At 40.8% G+C, this 18,128-nt stretch overlaps 1 protein-coding gene across 5 annotated transcripts in view; it reads right to left on the bottom strand.

Moving 5' to 3' along the window:
* BCAS1 (brain enriched myelin associated protein 1) overlaps positions 1 to 18,128 on the bottom strand; it is a 97,652-nt gene that overhangs the window by 13,211 nt on the left and 66,313 nt on the right. For 3 of the 5 annotated variants that reach the window (XM_077873615.1, XM_077873614.1, XM_077873613.1), the window contains 2 exons: positions 13,279 to 13,320; positions 5,345 to 5,518 (listed from right to left, as the gene is read on the bottom strand). The exons of 1 other annotated variant lie outside the window; for it this stretch is intronic. In XM_077873615.1, coding sequence (XP_077729741.1) covers positions 5,345 to 5,518; positions 13,279 to 13,320 — 216 coding nt within the window. The remainder of the gene's footprint in view (positions 1 to 5,344; positions 5,519 to 13,278; positions 13,321 to 18,128) is intronic. One more of the 5 variants, XM_077873617.1, reaches the window with a different exon arrangement.

Genomic DNA, 18,128 nt, shown 5'->3' on the forward strand with positions numbered 1-18,128 from the left:
TAAAGGCTTTCTTGGCAGCAGTGGATCTAGGTTAGCATCCTGAAAACAGCCCCTCAGGCTGTCAGGGAGATCTTTGCAAAGAAGTTCAAATTAAAAAAAAAAAAAAAGAAAGAAAGAAAGAAAGAAAAGAAAAGAAAAGAAAAGAAAAGAAAAGAGAGAGAGAGAGAGACTATCTCAAGCTTTTCTATGATTTTCCTCTGTTATTCATTTTTAAGCATAAAAAGCTGTATATTTGCAAAGGTGACTGACTTTATGCTGAGTTTAAACTAAGGGTCTTTCTAAATCCCTCTCTCCCTTCTTTTCTTTATTTTCCTTCTATCATTCTTTTTTTCCTCTTTGCTGAGTCCTCTTTCAGAGGCCAATTCAAATAGTTCATTTTGGGCTTTGTATTCAAAGACCATAACCACAGAAGCTCATTTTCTTCAGCTGTCAAAAATAGAGTTGCTGTTTAAAGAACCCAAATTTTTTTCAGGGGCTATCTAATACTTAAAAAGAACAGTTTGAAGACTACCAAGTAATTTCAGAGATTTTCTAGTTCAATACTGAGCGACTTTCTTCCACGGGTTTATTTTTATTCTCGAGAGCCAAAGATGAAGCATCTCAGGGCATCCAACTTGCAGTGTTGGGATGGAATCTGGTTGTGACATCCAAGCTTTGCATATTAGTAAAGTCATTTTTATTTCTTTCATTGTGTCATGCATTCTGATAGCTTGGTACTTGGAGGAGCATTTGAAGCCTCTCCAGCATGTATCACTTAGATATTCAAAATTCTAGTGGAAATGTTTGGTGGGCAGTTCACATTTCTTTGAAAGGAGTGCAAGTGGATTTCTGATGGCCATCCAGTCCAACCGAAGTTGAGATTTTAAAGAAGAATTGAGAAGATGTTTTAATTTAGTGTGAGGATATCAGCAAGATAGGTTACTAGATCAGCCTTATCGTAACAAATCCAAGGAACTGGACCTGCTTGAAGTTTCCAGAATCAACAAAGGCAATGAGTTCAACCTTTGTGTTTTACCAAGATGCTCACTTGAAACAGAACTGGACCATCAGACAAAACTACGCAGCCAAGGCAAATCTCATTTCAGTGACAAATATATACAGAAAACGTACAGCCAAGCTTTATGTAAGCCATGCATTAATTCTCATCTTTCTTGCTTTGTTGTAGTTTCAGGTGATTTTAGATGAGCACAGAAAATACTACCAGGGGAATCACAAAAACAAAGCTATGGTTGCTCTACCTTCATGTACTCGCAAAGAAAATCAGCTGCCAGGAGCACAGAAAGCCACAACCACATGTAAGTACAAGGGCGAGCTTCAGAATCAGAGAAAGCCTGAGCTTGAGTTCTGGCTGCCATTTACCAGCTCTGTGACCCCGACCAGACCCCTTAAACACGCGTAGTCTTCATGGTCTTCTCTGCACAGGAATGTGTTGCACAGGGTTTTTAGGTTAATAAATGAGATGATGTGTGCACTGTGCTAGCATACTGCTGGCCAGGCCATTGGCACATGATAAATAACCAATAGTATTGTCATCATTACTGTTAATTATTAACTGAGAGTGCCAATGACCACAGAATCCCCTTTAAGGGTAAAACGGAACACAGGCCCCTGTGGAGACAGGAATTACCCAAACCAATGTTACTTTCAGAAACCTTCTCTCGAAGAGCAACTCTGTATTCATAGTCAATACTCGGGGCAGAATCAGAGATCAAGAACTTGAGCTAGAAGACTCCTGTTTTTGTTTTTTAATTTTTTTGTTTGACAATTACCATCACGAACCATCCTCTTTTTTCCTCCAGAGGGTAAATTTCAACAGGTTTTATTAGATTTATAGATTGAATGTAAGCAACAGAAGACCATGATTTCCTGGCTGTATCCTCATTCCAGTCTCACATTTGCCCAATATTAAAGCTCACAGTCCCTCTCTGTGCCTGAGAACATTGTTCCAACAAAGAGCTTCTTATAAAACTAATGGTCTAAAGAAAGAGACAGGAAGAGAATTAAATGAAACAGTAGGTGACAATGGTTTGGAGGAGGAAACCACTTTTCAAGTACAGGGTGTTATTAATATTGGCAAACTATAAATCTATATCTCTATAATTCTATCCAGCACCTTACGGTTTCATCTGCCTACCTGGTTTGTGGGCACATGAATAGAGTTCTCCACCCACTCACTTTATAAAAATATACTGGCACTTCAAATATCCAATTTCTTGACATACACTTGAATTAATACATATAAGAATCTTTTTCTATTTAGGGCATGACAGATGTCTTAGAGATTCCTTGCAATTATTTTGAAAATCTGTAGGAGCCCATAGGATTTTTGTGAAGTGATAGATCTACATGTGTCAGATGCTGTGTGAGGATTTACGTGACTCTATTTTTCCTGAAATATAATTTTTTTCTACTGAAATAGGATTATTTGAAAAATCATATTCTTTCCATTTCTATTTTTATGAGAGGTTAATTTCTGGAAAGAAAAACATCTCATTAGAAATAAACTGGGCAATGCATTTTTTAAAATGCAACCATGAGTCACATTGCCAGGGGACAGCAAAATATGCTTTCTGAGAGAAATTTAAGGAAGGCAAAGGCAAAGCAATGATCTGATGAATGCTGATGTTGATTCCAAAACAAGGGTGACGCCTTTACAGTTGGCTTCACTCTTCTATTTATTAAATCAATTATTTTAAAAAGAACTATATTTTGCCAACAATATCTAAAATCAGTTTGAAATGTTCATTTATTTGGCTTAAAAAAATAAAAAGCTCAGTGATGAGTCAGGGGTTGTTTCAATTTTCAAGCCCTTGGAGCAGGGTTTGGATTGGTTTGGGTTTCTTCTGTGTAAATCCAGACTTTAGATTCATTTGGAAGGCACGAAATGTTAGCTCAAAGTGTTTCCTGAAAACAGTTTCTGAAGCCAGCGCCCAGGAATGCATGCTGTGGGATATTAGCACATACGCATGAAGGTAGGTGCACAAGGATGTTCATCAGGTTAGTTAGTGAAGCACCTGAGGTCATGTGCCTGAGACACATGGTGTGTGCTCACTGCAGGTGGCCTAGAGTTAAACGTTTGTTTTCCTCACTAGGCTTCATTCTCCAGGAGGACAGGGGCCACGTCCACTTACTGTTGTATCCCAATGGCTGGAATACAGTGGGTCCTCAATGATTATTTGTTGAATAAATGACCAAATGAAGTGCAACAAGTTGAAAACAAATCAAACGTCCATCAAGAGAACAATGGTTAATCTGAATATGATAAATCCAGATGATGTGATTCAACGAAGTTGTTATAAAGAATGGAGTGGCACTATATCAGGGACACCTCACCAAATACCCACAGGGATAGAGCCAGTGACATAAATGAGTGAGCTGGGCTGGATGTGGCAATAGGGAGTCATGAGATCATGGCAAACTGGAAAACCCATGTTTTCTGTGTATTTGAATTATTATTATTACTACAATGGCAATATATTGTTATAATGAAGACAAAACAGACTGCAAGACGAGAATCATTAGGTTATCTGGAATCTTTAGGGAAAACCCTTCAAATTACAGAAGCTTTGGAATTTCAACATTAATAGAAAGGAAAAACGTTCAAGATCCCAGGCATAAGTCTTCCTATGGCCGGTAGATAATAAGACATTATTATAATGGACATTATAAGATCTGATACTATGAATCCACTGCGGATTGCTCCAGAAAAATGTGTCCTCTTCTACCTCTATCCCTATCCTATGGAGAATCAATTATAAAAGACTCTTTTGTTTCTAGTTTGTTCCTCTAAGAGTTCAGAGGTACCCAGTTTCTATGGCTAGAAAATATCTTCAAGAAACCTAGAGGGGAGAGCTCTGGATGGTGAATTTAAGTAATGTGGGACCTCATTAGAATTTAAGGATGTAGTGGGAAGTTTAGTCATCTTTCATACTTTATTTGGAGTCTCTTGCATTTTCTTGTCTTTAAGAAGTCTCAGGTTAGTCATTTGGGAGAGAAAACCATAATTTGTTATGTTGGTGGTGGCAGCAGGGGGATGGGTAATCCCCCAACCCCACCCAGAAAGAGGAAAGTTGGATCACTCTCAGTGTTATGATGAACTATTTGAGGATTCCATTTGTAATGTAGATGGGTTGCCAGAAACAGGCCAAATGTTCTTTTCTTTCCTGACATTGTGTAAAAATTGGTTGAAAAATCTCAGATCTTGATCCCTGTTTTCAGTGCCAAATTGCAGAGAAATGACCAGGAATATAGGTGGGCTCCCATCCATACATGTTGCTCAATACTTACTCTGCGCTTCCTACTCCCAGAGAGTCCAGTGATAAAAGAAAACGACTCCTGTTGACAATTTCTAACAGAGTTATTTCTAATATGCCTCAGCTCCCACTGGCAAGGGTTTTGTGTTATGTTATGTTGTGGTGTGGGCTAGAATGAATTCCTTAACAGGCAGAGCCTATGAAACCAGAGGGTTGCTTTCTCAGAGGATTAAACTTCCAAATACTCCTGAAAATAATGGTACACAATAATGAAATTCTTGTTTCTCATTAAAAGAGAATTAAACCAACGACCTTCTACATGGGTTTTTGCTTTTTTGTCTTCCAACCAAGTTGGATTTGGTTGTATTATATTATTTAATTTCTTGGATGCTTAGTTATTTAATGTACATGACACTTTACAGACACCAAAAAACATGTCTGCATTCTTTCCATTTTATGCAAGTTAAAAGCCTGGCAAATTCACCAACTGATTTATACACATTCACTATTAGAAAATTATGCTGTCACTTTATAATTGGAATTATTTCTAAATCAGCTTTGTCCAAATTTGTGTCTCTCACACGTCACTTTCAGAATTTTTCCAGCATCAATATATAACTTGGCCTATTTCTTGCCCAGTTCTTTAAACAATGCCTTATGTTCTTTATGTAAATAAATGTATTTTCAAAGGAAACTGCATCTCATTACCATAATGAGAAAAACAATATCATTTGCCATAAACAGAAGGAAACTTTAAAAATAACTTAAATTGAAAGCGAACAATAATATTAACTTCTGGATGGATGCTGCTGTCTGCCAAAGCTCAGGACCCAAGGCCAGCTCTTTCTTTGTTAAAAAGGGAGTTGTCAGGAGTTAAGGAAATATTAAGGAACATTGGAAATAAACTGAGACTTGCTCTATGATTGAGTCAGTAGGATGAAAGGCAATTGTCTCCCTGCACACGACAGATTTCATTTATATCCCATCTCCACCACGTACAATTACGTCTTACCCCACCTGAGACAGGTCCTTGACTCTCAGAAGCTGATGTGGGTATTTCAGTTTTCCTGTGCTGGGAGCAGGTGGCTTACCATTTGTCTGAGAAACGCCATCAGGGATGTTCTCGGTGGTTTGTATTCTTCTCTTTTGAGTTTTACTTCTGTGGGTTCAGGTGTGGCATCTCCTTCTTCATTGAGATCCACTGTTTGTAAGGCTGATTCTACTTCCTCAGACTTTACAACCTCTACTGGTGATTCACACACCACCTGGATTATTTTGCCAGGTAATAAGACAGTGAAAAAAAAAAACATTCCCCAAAATAAGCTTTCTGAAGTGGGGTCTTGGTTGCCCCCTTGTCCACATAGTGTTATAGGTCTGAACGAGTGAACATTTCTACACAGGCACATCTTCAAGAAGCAATGTACATGTCATATAATGTACTTTCAAACAGCCAATTTCTGGGGAAAAAATGCCAAATATGCCACTTGGAAGTGGCAAAAATCCTGCTCCATAAGGTACAGGCTTAGGTAGGAAGCCCTTCCTGGGGACTGCTGTCTACAGAAAGCTCAGTACCCCTTCCATTCCAGTAGGCCCACCTCTTTGGTCTGCCATCAAGGTGACTTACACCTGGCCTGGGTAAAAATCAGGAGTCAGCATTTCCTTAAAGGTCCAGTCTTAGAGATGGTGACCATGACATCTTCCACCACCTGCCCTAAGATAACCACAACTTGGAAGGACCCATTCTCTTTGTGGAAAAGGTAGCACGAAAGCCACACTGGATTTAACAGACTGGATCTCCTCTTTAGCTTACTTCCCACCCTACCCCAGGCCAGTCATTTGTATTTGTTTCTTACCCGAAGTTCATGCTTTCAGAAGAAAACTGAACTTGGTAAGAAAACCATAGGTAAGTTCCTGACAGCCCCCTGCAAAGTACCCAGTGAGCTCAGTGCCCCAGGATGTCTATAGGGGGAAAGAGATGGCCAGCAACAAGGGGTTTGGATGGAAGGTCCAATTCACCTGCATTCTGATTCTAAATTCTGTTCTTTTGCATTGCCTCACTCCATTTGTGCTGTGCCCCAGTCACATCTGGAACAGAGGCTGCTTTGCATTGGTCCCTGCAACAGATTGAATTGGCCTGGAGAAGGCTCCATAATTTCTTTGTTTCCTCAGGCAGGGGCTGAGAGGCAAACTACTACCACATCCATCTTAGATACTGTTTTCGTATGGCTGTGAGCTAAGAATGGATTCTACTTTTTTTTTTTAAAGGTTGTAAAATGTTTTTACAAGATGAAAGACAGGCAACAGACACTACGTGTGGCCTGTAAAGTCTGAAATATTTACTACCTGGCCCTTCACACCATAAGTTTGTCATCCCTTGCCTCACAGAAAGGTGCTCTAGAGCCAAAGGCATCTTTGCATTTGTCTTTGCCGGTGCTGGACCCCCCAGCTTCCTCTGAATCTTATTCTTCTGGCCAAGGAGTAGGGGGAGGGAACTTAGGTATTTCCAAAAACACCTGTATGCCTGTGGAGAAATTATTTTCCTTTCCTTCATGCCAAACACACCATTAGTTTGCACACAGCCCCACAGCCCCAGTGATCCAGATTGAGAAGGACCCCCCCTTAATTTCTGTGTTATCAACCAAAGCAGGAAGTTGCCCATAAACAGATCAGCATGAGGGAACACCCCAAAATATGGCAACTAAATCACAGCCATCTCTCCCCACCTTCAATTTTATAACTCATTGTCATAACTTCTAGCAGCTTTCTGTTGTAGGTAAAGATCTAGGTTGGGGAATCATCAACTCAAAAGTCCAAAGGAGGCAACGCAGGTAATATTTATATGGATTGACCATAAGACACAAATGAGCTGATGAACAAGTCAAGGTTTCCCATCTAAAGACACTGAAAGAATGAAAACACTGGACTGGCCAAACAGGCCCATCTTGGGAAACTAAGCTGAGACCGAAGCCAACCGACATACTGGGATTGGCGGTGAGATGTGATCATGGATTTCCCCATCTAGGCCTGATTCAATTCAATTGCAATTCTGAAGAAAGAAGCTTCTGCCCCAAGAGTCTGGGGGTAAGCCTGAAATGCAGGTAGTCTAATGTAGTGGTCTCGCAGGTCTCGCAGCCTATAGCGCCAGCCTAACTGGCTCTAAGTCTCCACTCTATCCCATACAGAGGCTCTAAAATGAGGTCTCTACCCATCTCTGTACCTGGGTTTTTCTAATTCTATACACATCAGAATGTTGTTTGCAAAATTAAATCAGGCAGTGCACATAAAGTTCTTAGAACTGTGCCTAACACATAACAAGCACTCAATTAATACTAGCAGTAGTTACTTGTGCTATTATGAGAACCATTTATTCCATGGGCCCGAATTATCAGGAATCACCCACCATGCCCATGCCCACTTTTTAGAGATGATATTAATAACTATCTCTTACTATGGCTGATATCATGCAAGGTACTTTTAATATATTACCTCGGTGAATAGTTATTAAATTACTAAACAGCTCAGAGTAAGTAACATTATTGCTATCCTAGAGATGAAGAATCTGAATGATTGAATGACTTGGCCAAAGTCCCAGCCCAGGTAAGTAGCCATTTCAATGAGGATGGGGTTGTGTACCAGTAACTGAATGTCTAATAGTGACTTTACTAGTAAAAATATAAAACAAAAAGTTTGCAAGTGAGAAGTTCTAGGACTGGTTCAATGGCTCCACAATGTCTTTAAGAATCTGGGCTCCTTCTGTCCTTTGACTCTGCCATCCTTGGCATGCTGGGTTACCTCATGGATATGAAATAGCTGCTACGGTTCCAGGCATCACATCCTCAACCCAATGTCTTAAAAAAGGGAGGAAGGCTATAGCAAAATGTTTGTTCCAAATGAACTTCTGTATTTTGATTTCCTACCTTAGCATACATTCTATTGGCCAGATGTGGTCACATCCTTACCCCTAGATAAGTCATTGTTGAAAAAAAAAATGGGATCATTGCTGTAGACTAATCATGATCAAATTCTTCGGGGGTGTGGTAGTTGCCAACCTTGCCCAACATCAAGGGAAGAAGGGTGGAGAAATGAGAAATAGCCCTTAGGTGGGTAATGACCAGAGTCTGACTCATTTAATCTGGGTTCAGAATTATTCTGTCTTTGAAACAGCATGTTTCTTTTTTGTATGCAAGAGCCTGGAGGGAAAATTACATAATAAAAATGATCAGACTATATGGCAGTGACTTCATCAATCATTTTTTTTTTTGATTGCCAATGGTTTTCTTGCTGGGCCTTTAAACATTTGAGTGATGTCAACTCATAAATCCTAGGCCAGAGTCCATTGTTCAAAACACAACTGTTTCGGTAGGCATTAAAAAAAAAGCTGGTTTTGGGGGGAACTTCTAGAGACTCCCATTAACTTTGAAGCCAAGAAATTGGCTTTCAGCAGCCAGGGAAAATCCACTGATTTCCAGTGTGGAAATTCAGAAGGATTTGACCTTAGTTAGGAGCTGATTTGCATCTATAGACATAAAATTTGATTTTTATTTGGATAGTTTTCTGATATCCTTCTAGGCGAGGGCTTTGGAAAAAGTCACTCCCTATTTAGAATATATGACTGCATCTACATAGTTTAATTTGGGGCATGATGGATATAATGAAAATCAGACCTGTGCTGTATTTTAGAATCAAATCCCCCTTGCTTGATTTCAGGAGGGGTTATTACACTTTGTGTGAAGATGGCTCTTATGTTTAACACGGACAATACACATCAGAGCAAAAGGTTTCACCTTTTTTTTTTTCTAATCTCAAATATTATCCCATATGTACTCTTGAAATTTGGATTATACAGTTTTCACTGGAACTGTGAGTTTGGGAAACAGATTTATAGCAAAATAGATGCCCTCCACCTAAACTTCACCCATAACACACACACTACTAACAGTTTTTACTTTAGAATCTTTTAAAGATGCTGTCTGATTTGATTTAGAACGGGATTATTTGAATCACAAAGACCTGGGAAAGATTTTATTTTTCAATCTGGTAACTATTCTCCCTCATTCCCTTCATGGAACCCCAGCTTTATCTTGGGGGAACAACCCTCCTTAGCTTTTAGCCTGCATAGTCAGGATGAAGTTGCTTGAGCAGATCTAAGCCAACCCACATGGTCCAGCTCCTTGACCATAAGAATTCAGGGCCAGGAGTGTGTGACGGAGTGTGTGACTTTCCCAGTTATTCACTCTGGCGTCCTTTGAGGGGATCATACATCTGTGCCCATTGCTGCGTGACTTGCTTTGGCAAATGTAACATGAGCCGATAGGATGTAAAGCAAGACTGAGTGGAAGCTCTCAGAACCATTTCATGGTTCACCCCCAGCACTGTCTTCTCTCTTGTCACTACAATTGCACGCCTTTATGGAAGGGAATGTTTTTCTCAGTCTAGATCTCGGCAGGAAGAAGCCACATGGATCAGCTACGGCCAACCCATGGCTGCCATGTAGCATGAGTGAGGGGAAAAAAAGATCTTTGCTGTTGAAAGCCACTGCGGTGTGGGGCTTGGATGTTGCTGCAACACAACCTGGCCAAGCTGACTAATAGAGCCTGTGAACCCATGTAAATCTGTGAAAGAGAATCGATTCCAGGGCATGCAGGGTTTCTACTGGACCAATCTCTCCTTAACTCTGGACTATGTGATATGATGTTAGAGAGCTAGAAATGTAGCCAGGCCATGAAGGCTGAGCCACAGGAAAGCCCTGAATCAAGATTTATTTAAAACCAATTCTACTTCCCAGTGATGAGTGCCAATAAATTTCTTTTAAAAAAAGAAAAAAACAACACAAATCTAGGTTAGGTTGGGTTTTCTTTCACTTGTAACTGTGAGCTTACTTCCTAAGAGGTAAACAACCGAAGCACCTGTTTCTTTCATCTTACAGGTCATTGGGAAGGAAAGATTTCTTTCCCCCTCATTAGTTAGAACATTAACTTAATTAAGCAATGGCCAAAATATTTACAGATTATAGTGGAATGAGTCAGTAGTTTCTGTAGTAGATTTTATTTCTGATAGGACCAGAAACACATTCTAGGAAAAGCACCCAACTTCTGTGGATTTCAAAAGCCTCATTTTTCTCCTCATGAAAAACTATGAGAAATGTTGAAATCATTCTATCTTTTGCTTTGCATTGGTTCATAGATTGGCTATAGAAACTGGTGGTAGGGGCAGCCCCAGTGGCGCAGCAGTTTAGTGCCACCTGCAGCCCAGGGCGTGATCCTGGAGACCCTGGATCGAGTCCCACGTCAGGCTTTCTGTATGATGCCTGCTTCTCCCTCTGCCTGTGTCTCTGCCTATCTCTCTCTGTCTCTATGAATAAATAAATAAAATCTTTAAAAAAAAAAGAAACTGGTGGCAGAGAAATTTAAAAAAAAATCATATTTTAGCCAGAAGTTGCTAGTTAAAAGGACTCATATAATATGATTAATCTCACCTAATGGTCCTGTTTGGAGGTTTAGAGTACTCTGCGTTGTTTTGGTTAATGCTATGTCTCTTATTTGGGAGAAGGAAATTAAAGTAATTATTTCACACATGCCTTCACTCCACATGGGCACTGAGTCAGCTGACAGATGTGCAATTTCACAGGGCACTATAACCAGGGATTACTGGGAAGCACTCATCACGTTACAACTCCTCTGCACTAACAGTTACCCCATGGGTGGCAAACTCTTCCTGCCAAGGGCCCTGTCCCAACTACTCTACTCTGCCACTGAAGCAGGAAAGCAGCTATAGATGACATGCAAATGAATGAGTGTGCTAATAAAACTTTATTCATAAACAGTGAAATATGACATTTGTGTAATTTTTTTAAAAAACAGATACTCTCATCTTATTTATTTATTTACTTACTTATTTACATATTTATTTATGGCAGAAGCAGGGCAGTGAGGAGGGGCAGAGGATGAGGGAGAGAGAGAATCCTAAACAGGTTCCACCCTGGGTGTGTGGAACCTGATGTGGGGCTTGATCTCACAACCCTGAGATCACAACCCTGAGATCTGAGCTGAAATCAAGAGTCAGATGCTCAGCTGACTGAGCCACCCAGCATCCAAATTTGTGTAATTTTTACATGCCCTGAAATATCATTCTTCTTTCAATTTTCTCATCATTCAAAATGTAAAAGCCATTTTTAGCTCATAGGTCATATGGACACAGTCAATGGGCTGGAACCAGCTTGTGAGCTGCAGTTTGCTGACCTCTAAATTACTAAATTCTTCCTGTGTTTCAGGCACTGCCATATGCACGTTATGCCGTATGCCTTGTTCATTGAATCCCACAAGAACCCTAAGGGGTAGGTGATATTATTGTGGCCATTTAAGAGATGAGTAAACTGAGATCCCAGAAGTAGCACAGCCTGGGGCTGATGGGCCCAGGATCACTACTTTTAATCTCATTCCCTCCCACTAACAGGCTGTTAGACAATGAAATGCTGGAGCTTCCAAACAGAAATGTTACTTGTGGGGCTAAGCAATTTAAAGCCATTTTGATAATGCTGCTTTATTTTCTTGAGAAAATATTTTGCTTTCTTTGATGTCTTCATCAGCTTTTTTGTTCTCTTTTGCTATCAGTAATTTAACTTTGGTTCACGTTTATCTTTCTGTTTTGAACTTCACATTGGAGAAGGAAATGCTTCCTCTTTGTCAGAGGTCAACTCCACATTTTAACATGCAAGCTGCAAGGAGTTCCTCAGACAGGCAACTGCACACAAACATCCCAAAACGAGTTTCTTTTCAAAAAACTCAGAACCTCCAAGTTAACTGATGCTTCAGACCTGACCTGCAGCTTTTAAACCCAAAGTTCATGGGGAAAAGGGACAGAGTTTCTCCTCACAGGTTGCTCTGTCTCTGTAGAAAATAGCTGGTCACGTCATGAAAATTTTCTGGAATTATGAGAGATATGAGCTTCCCTGAGCTACTACGTTTGGCTCAAAAGAGAGGGGGCCGGGGATAGAAAGAAGAAAGAAGAAAGAAAGAAAGAAAGAAAGAAAGAAAGAAAGAAAGAAAAGAAAAACACTTGCAACAACAAAAAAAGCAGATTTGAAAGATCTTTCTCCTAACAAGAACCATAACACAGTCATTCTAATTTTCATTCCACATCACAGGCAACATTTCTGGAACATACTTGGATTTCCAACATCCATTCAATGCCAACAATTAAATAAAAATGAAAACACAAGCCCTATCCAAGGCTAGCAAATAAGAGACACCTAGAAAGAGCCAAACATATTTTGCTTTGGCAAAATGATAATGATCAGTTTCTATCTTAAGGAGCTGTGAACTCACTTATCCCCACTTAGAGCATTTTCCAAAGACTGTACTTTTTTTTCTTCAGAGCAGAAAGCTGCTGACTCATGAGGACAATTTATTAATCTCCCTGGAACATGTTTTGGAAAACTCCATTTCTTACGTGCCTCTATGGAGCCATTCCCTTCAGATGTGAATGAACAGTCTTGAAAGTTTGGACAAAGAGGCTCAACCTGTGTCTCTCAGGTGTAGATCCCAGAAGTCAGCCCTCCCGCCCAACATCAACAGTCTCGGCATCGAGTGCAGCAAGAAGCTCTCCTGCTGGATGCCACTACCCATCCTGGCTAAGGCCCACAGTTAGTAGAGAATCTAGGTTGCCATGGAAATAAAGATGAAAGAGCAATCAAGGTGGAGGAGGACAGCATGCAGCATCATTGCCCCTCAAGGAAGAGTGAGAATGTTCTTATGTTTGGTAGACTCTTTCAGCCCCTAAATGATAACAAATTATAAAAACAATTACTCTGATTTTGTGTTTAGTTTGCATTGATTCAATAGGCGTTACAGATATTCACCCAGTATTATTTCCCATTTGTCCCTAATCCTGTGAAAGGCTGAAAGAGTCCACAGCAGATGGGAGACGTTGGAGCATGCAAGAACACGGGGCCCCACAGCCAATACCCAATGGTCCAGTATGCGGAAGATGAGCATGGAATGGTTGTGCCAATTAATGCATAACTTACATTCTCCTCTGCACCTGCAGGGACTGAATCCTCTTTAACTGACTAAAGGGAAGATAAAAACAAAAGTAAGAGTCAGAGGTTAGCCCATAAATGGAGAGTTTAGTTGGGCTCGCAGCCCTCTGGTGCCATCTTGGACGTTGTATTGCTTACGCATACGTGGTTTCAAAACGGACTTGTGGGAGGTTTACACGACAGTCAACAGTACAGCAAGATAATATAAATAGGTCTGTATTTTAAAAATGCAACGAAGGGCAAATAAACACCCAGCTGCAGCCAGGACACCAATGGAGTGAGAAGAAGGGTTGCTACAGAAAACACAAACCACAGCCTGGGCTGTGGATCAGTGGCGCATTTTCCTTAACATTTTCTGGTTGTTGTTGATGAAAAGAGGGAAAAGGATCGGTCATGCAGGACACAGTCACCATTAGGTAAAAACAAATGAGCAGCTCAGGAAAATTCTGGCCGAAAGTCCAGAGAAATCCATCCCATGGTACTCATAGAGCAAACAGACACTGAGGGTCTTCAGCCGTATTCTGACCGCAGCACGGTGGCCAGCGTCAGAAGTTGCCTCTTACATCAGCTCAATATGGGCCAATGTCATCATGTCATCACGCCAAAGTTGAATTTGGTTAAAACCCTCCTATGGAGGCCCAGAGGGTTGGCGTCCAACACATCCAACTTCAAACACTGTTCCTCCCTACTGGGAGGAAATCTGGCATGCGCAGACTTGCCTCAAATTAGGAGAGCAGTTGGCCCAGTGCTATCAAAGGTCAATGCCGCCATCAGTTTGCTAAGTTTCAAATTTGGAGATCATCTTAGCAGTTGTTCTTAAATTTGTCAGGGGTGGTGGTGGTGGTGGTGTTTACAGACCACTTTGTGACTCACTTGACAGATCTGGCCTCTCTCCCCAGAAAAATAAACACAAACAGAATATTTTGCAAATAATTTTAGGGTGTTCATAGACCTTCTCTTCTCTTGGATTCCAGGCAAGGAGCTCTTCCACATATTCACTCTGTTCCAAATCCTGTGTTTATTTTTACCTTTAAAACATTCAGTGGAAGGGGAGAAAGGACTCAGCATTCACAAATATGTCTTCTGCATTGTGCAAACAGATTGTATACCTGTATAGACATCGTATATGCAGGTGCTTTGTAGACACCATCTCCCTGAGAGTGGCCCCCAGTGGTAAGGATAGTGATCCTCATCTACACAGCGAGAAATAGAGATATAGGATCAAATATATAAATGACTATATCATTTAACAAATGATAAAGTCATTTGTTCAAGGTGGTCCAGCTAGGAAGTGGTGGAAATGGTTCTAAGAGCCAAGTTTTCCCTCTGCCGTGACGATTTCAAGGGTCAGAACAGTTTTTTACTAATTTTTTCTCTTTTTTTGCATTACTAAAAACACATTTTTTTAGTAATGGTGTGAGCTTCTTTCTCCAACACCAGATTGGCTTTCTCTCTAGATGAGATTTTCAGCTTGGATCATTTACAACTGTATTTCTATTGAACCCAGCCTTTGAGCCAAGCCTGGATCTCACAGGCCATGTGTATCTGCACCCAGCATGGTTTCCATGCTCAACACACAATGACAAATGAAAGCCTCAGGAAGCTTCTTCCTTTACTCCTTATGTGTAGAAAGCCTATGAGTGGGGAAACCAGAGGCACCAGATTGCCACCCGCTTTTCTCCACTGCCAGTGGGTCCCGTGTGATAGATAAGCTCTGGGCTGGAGGGCAGAGGACTTGATTCTTCCACCTGGGAAATGTGTGCAGGTGGGGAGATTGCACGGCGCTGCTGACGGAGCAGTTCACTTCAACGTTGACGAGGGAGACTTTTTAAGGGCAAGGGCCACCTGTGCAGAGTGAAAAGTGTTTATTGGGTGCTCAGGCTCACCAGTCAGAACATGATAAGGTGAGGGGCTAATCGGGAAGTGCACAGAGTTCAGGATTCCCATTCAAATCTCAAGCCCGGAACCTTCTGGTCTTCTTCAATGAACTGGACATCCAGCTGTTACCTGTTGAGCCTACGGAAACTTCTGGTCTTCTTCAATGAACTGGACATCCAGCTGTTACCTGCTGAGCCTACAAACTACCCGGCCTCGTTCACCATAACAACAATTCTTTAGTTTGAAACTAAAGGCTCCTGTTGGGGCATTTATATTTTGGAGAATAAGGACCCAAACACAGCCCCTGAATGCATCAGTATAAACTTGCAGAGCAAGGGGTCCTGTCCTTTGAAGAGTACAATGAAGAAAGAATGTTTCTTTAAAATATTGTCACATGGTAGCACTTAAGCCAACAGACATCCCTGTTGCTAGCAGGTCTTCTGGAAGCATCATTTTGATCATGTGACAGCTGTTCCGAGTTCACTGATTTCACAGCGGCCCTAAGACCTTTCCTCAAGCCGAGACATTTCAGCCCGCCTTTCAAGTGCTGCCATAATTGTCCAGCCATATGCCAGACTCTCTTCACCAGGATTCCTGTGGATTTGGGGATCAAATACAGGAATCTGCACTTGAAGCAAGTAACTCAGATGATTCAGAGGATTTTTAAAGTTCTTTTGGTCTGTTTGGACCTACCCCGACTGCTGCCTTTTCTAAACACGCGTAGCACTTTGTAACCTGCACACGACACACTGACACTGGATCCTAACATCATTGTTTTGGAACCAGGGCTAGTCACTCTGCATTCTCTTCCCAATAATCACAAAAGGTAGGTGTCACTGCTTGCTTCCAGAGCAGAGGAAAGCAAGGCATGGAGGGTTTAAGTGACCCGATGACATCCAAACAGCCAGCAACTCTCAGCAAGAGCTGAGATTGGATGATGTGTCTCTTTGGCTCCAGAACCCCCATTATTTTGCACGACATCATTTGTGTCCTCCAAAGGAAAGCAGGAAAAGCACTGTTTTGAAGACATTCCAAATGTATTATTTACGAATTGTGTGCATGCCTAGGTACACACACATTTGCACGTGCATGCATGTGTATCTACCTCGTTCCTCCAAATGGACTTCGGGTGTTTCAATAGCAGAATCCATGAGTCTTAGACTCATTTTGTACCTTGGGCGCTCTTGGCACCTGATGCCCCACATGGATATTTAGATCAGAACCAACAACTGTTCATACCTGAAGAAATGATAAAACTGTTCGTTGAGCACTTACTATGTCTGAGGGTCTCTCTGTGTACGCTTAATGGAGTGTCATAACAGCACAGTGAGATAAACGTGTCCCTATTTACATGAAAGGAAACAGAGGCTTGAGGGGTCAAGCAGTTTGTCCAAGGCTATGCAGTCCAATCTTTCTGGTTCTGTCTGGAATATGAGATTTGCCACATACCAGAATTTTCAAGATCATCTATTCCAACCCTTTTCCTTCAACAGATGAAGAAAAGAAAACGCTTACAGGATGAGTAACTTTTGTGAGGTCACAGAGCAAATGGTACCCCCAGAGAACTCAGAACAATAAGGGACATAAGTCCTCCAGGATATTGAATTTTAAACATTTTTTTGGCAAATACAACTAATTTGAAACTAATTTTCTCAAAGGCTATTTGTGTTATTTTTGTCTTATAATCAGAATGACTTCAGCAATCAAGACTACAAATCAAAATAACTTAGAATTTCCTGTCCACAGCACATTAGGGGTAAATTTTTATTCCTGATGTTCACATTCTAGATGTATATGGTTCAAAGTCAACTTATCAGGGAGGGAGACAGAACATGAGAGACTCCTAACTCTGGGAAACGAACTAGGGGTGGTGGAAGGGGAGGTGGGCGGGGGGTGGGGGTGACTGGGTGATGGGCACTGAGAGGGGCACTTGATGGGATGAGCACTGGGTGTTATTCTATATGTTGGCAAATTGAACACCAATAAAAAAATAAATTAAAAAAATTTTTCCAAATTTTCCAAATTTCCGAATAAATTAAAAAAATTTTTTCTCCTCTTTCCAGTTAAAAGAGGAGAAGAAAGAGAGCTTGGGTTAGTGGAAAGATCAAGATTTTTTAGCATTTCTCTGTTTGCTTTTCAGAATTTTTACAACAATGATTTTATAACCAAAGCTTATCTAATTTAAAGAAAAGAAAATGAAGACGTTGTATATGCAGATGGTTCGTAGACACCATGTTCTTTTTGTTTTTGACTAGAACGTAAGTCCCCTCACCCCTTGAGATTAGTGTAAGCTACCAAAGGGCAGCAATCTGTTTGCTGGTATCTTTTTAATGCCTTAGCACAAAGCATTTAGCACAAAAGCATCTCTGCAGAAAGGAGATTTCAAATACTCTTGCATGAGTGAATCGTTCCTATTTTACTTCCATAGAGAGCTGTTCTTTCTGGTCGGATGGAGGAAGGAAAAATAAGATTTATGGGTGATTTGAGTTTTAGCTTCTCTTCATTATTTTTATAATCTACTAAAGAAATAAAGCCAGATAATGGTGAAAAATCAAAAAACAGCGGGACTGAACTACATGAAATCCGACCATTAGGGAAAGAATGTCAAGTGGTTCTCTTTTTTTTTTTCCCCCCCAATGGAGATAGCTTGAATTTCAAAAAGGAATCAATGTATGCCTTATAGGCCCCAAAGATAAGGAAAGATGGAGTATTTGTGGCTTAGTAGCTCAGAAACTTCCCCAAATCAGAGGGTATGGAGAGATTGAGAGGTGGCCATGGTCAGTGTATCCAGCCTCCTGAGCACACGGGAGAAAAATGACATAGGTCCAAAGGGCCATTCACTGGTCACTTTTACTCTAGGCATGAAGTTGGGGGTTTTGCAGGCATAATTTCATCTAATCTTCATTTCTATGATGAGGTACTATTATTATCTACATTTTACAAATGAGGAAACTGAGGCA

This window comes from Canis aureus, chromosome 26 (genome assembly GCF_053574225.1).
Source record: "Canis aureus isolate CA01 chromosome 26, VMU_Caureus_v.1.0, whole genome shotgun sequence".
Taxonomy (NCBI): domain Eukaryota; kingdom Metazoa; phylum Chordata; class Mammalia; order Carnivora; family Canidae; genus Canis; species Canis aureus.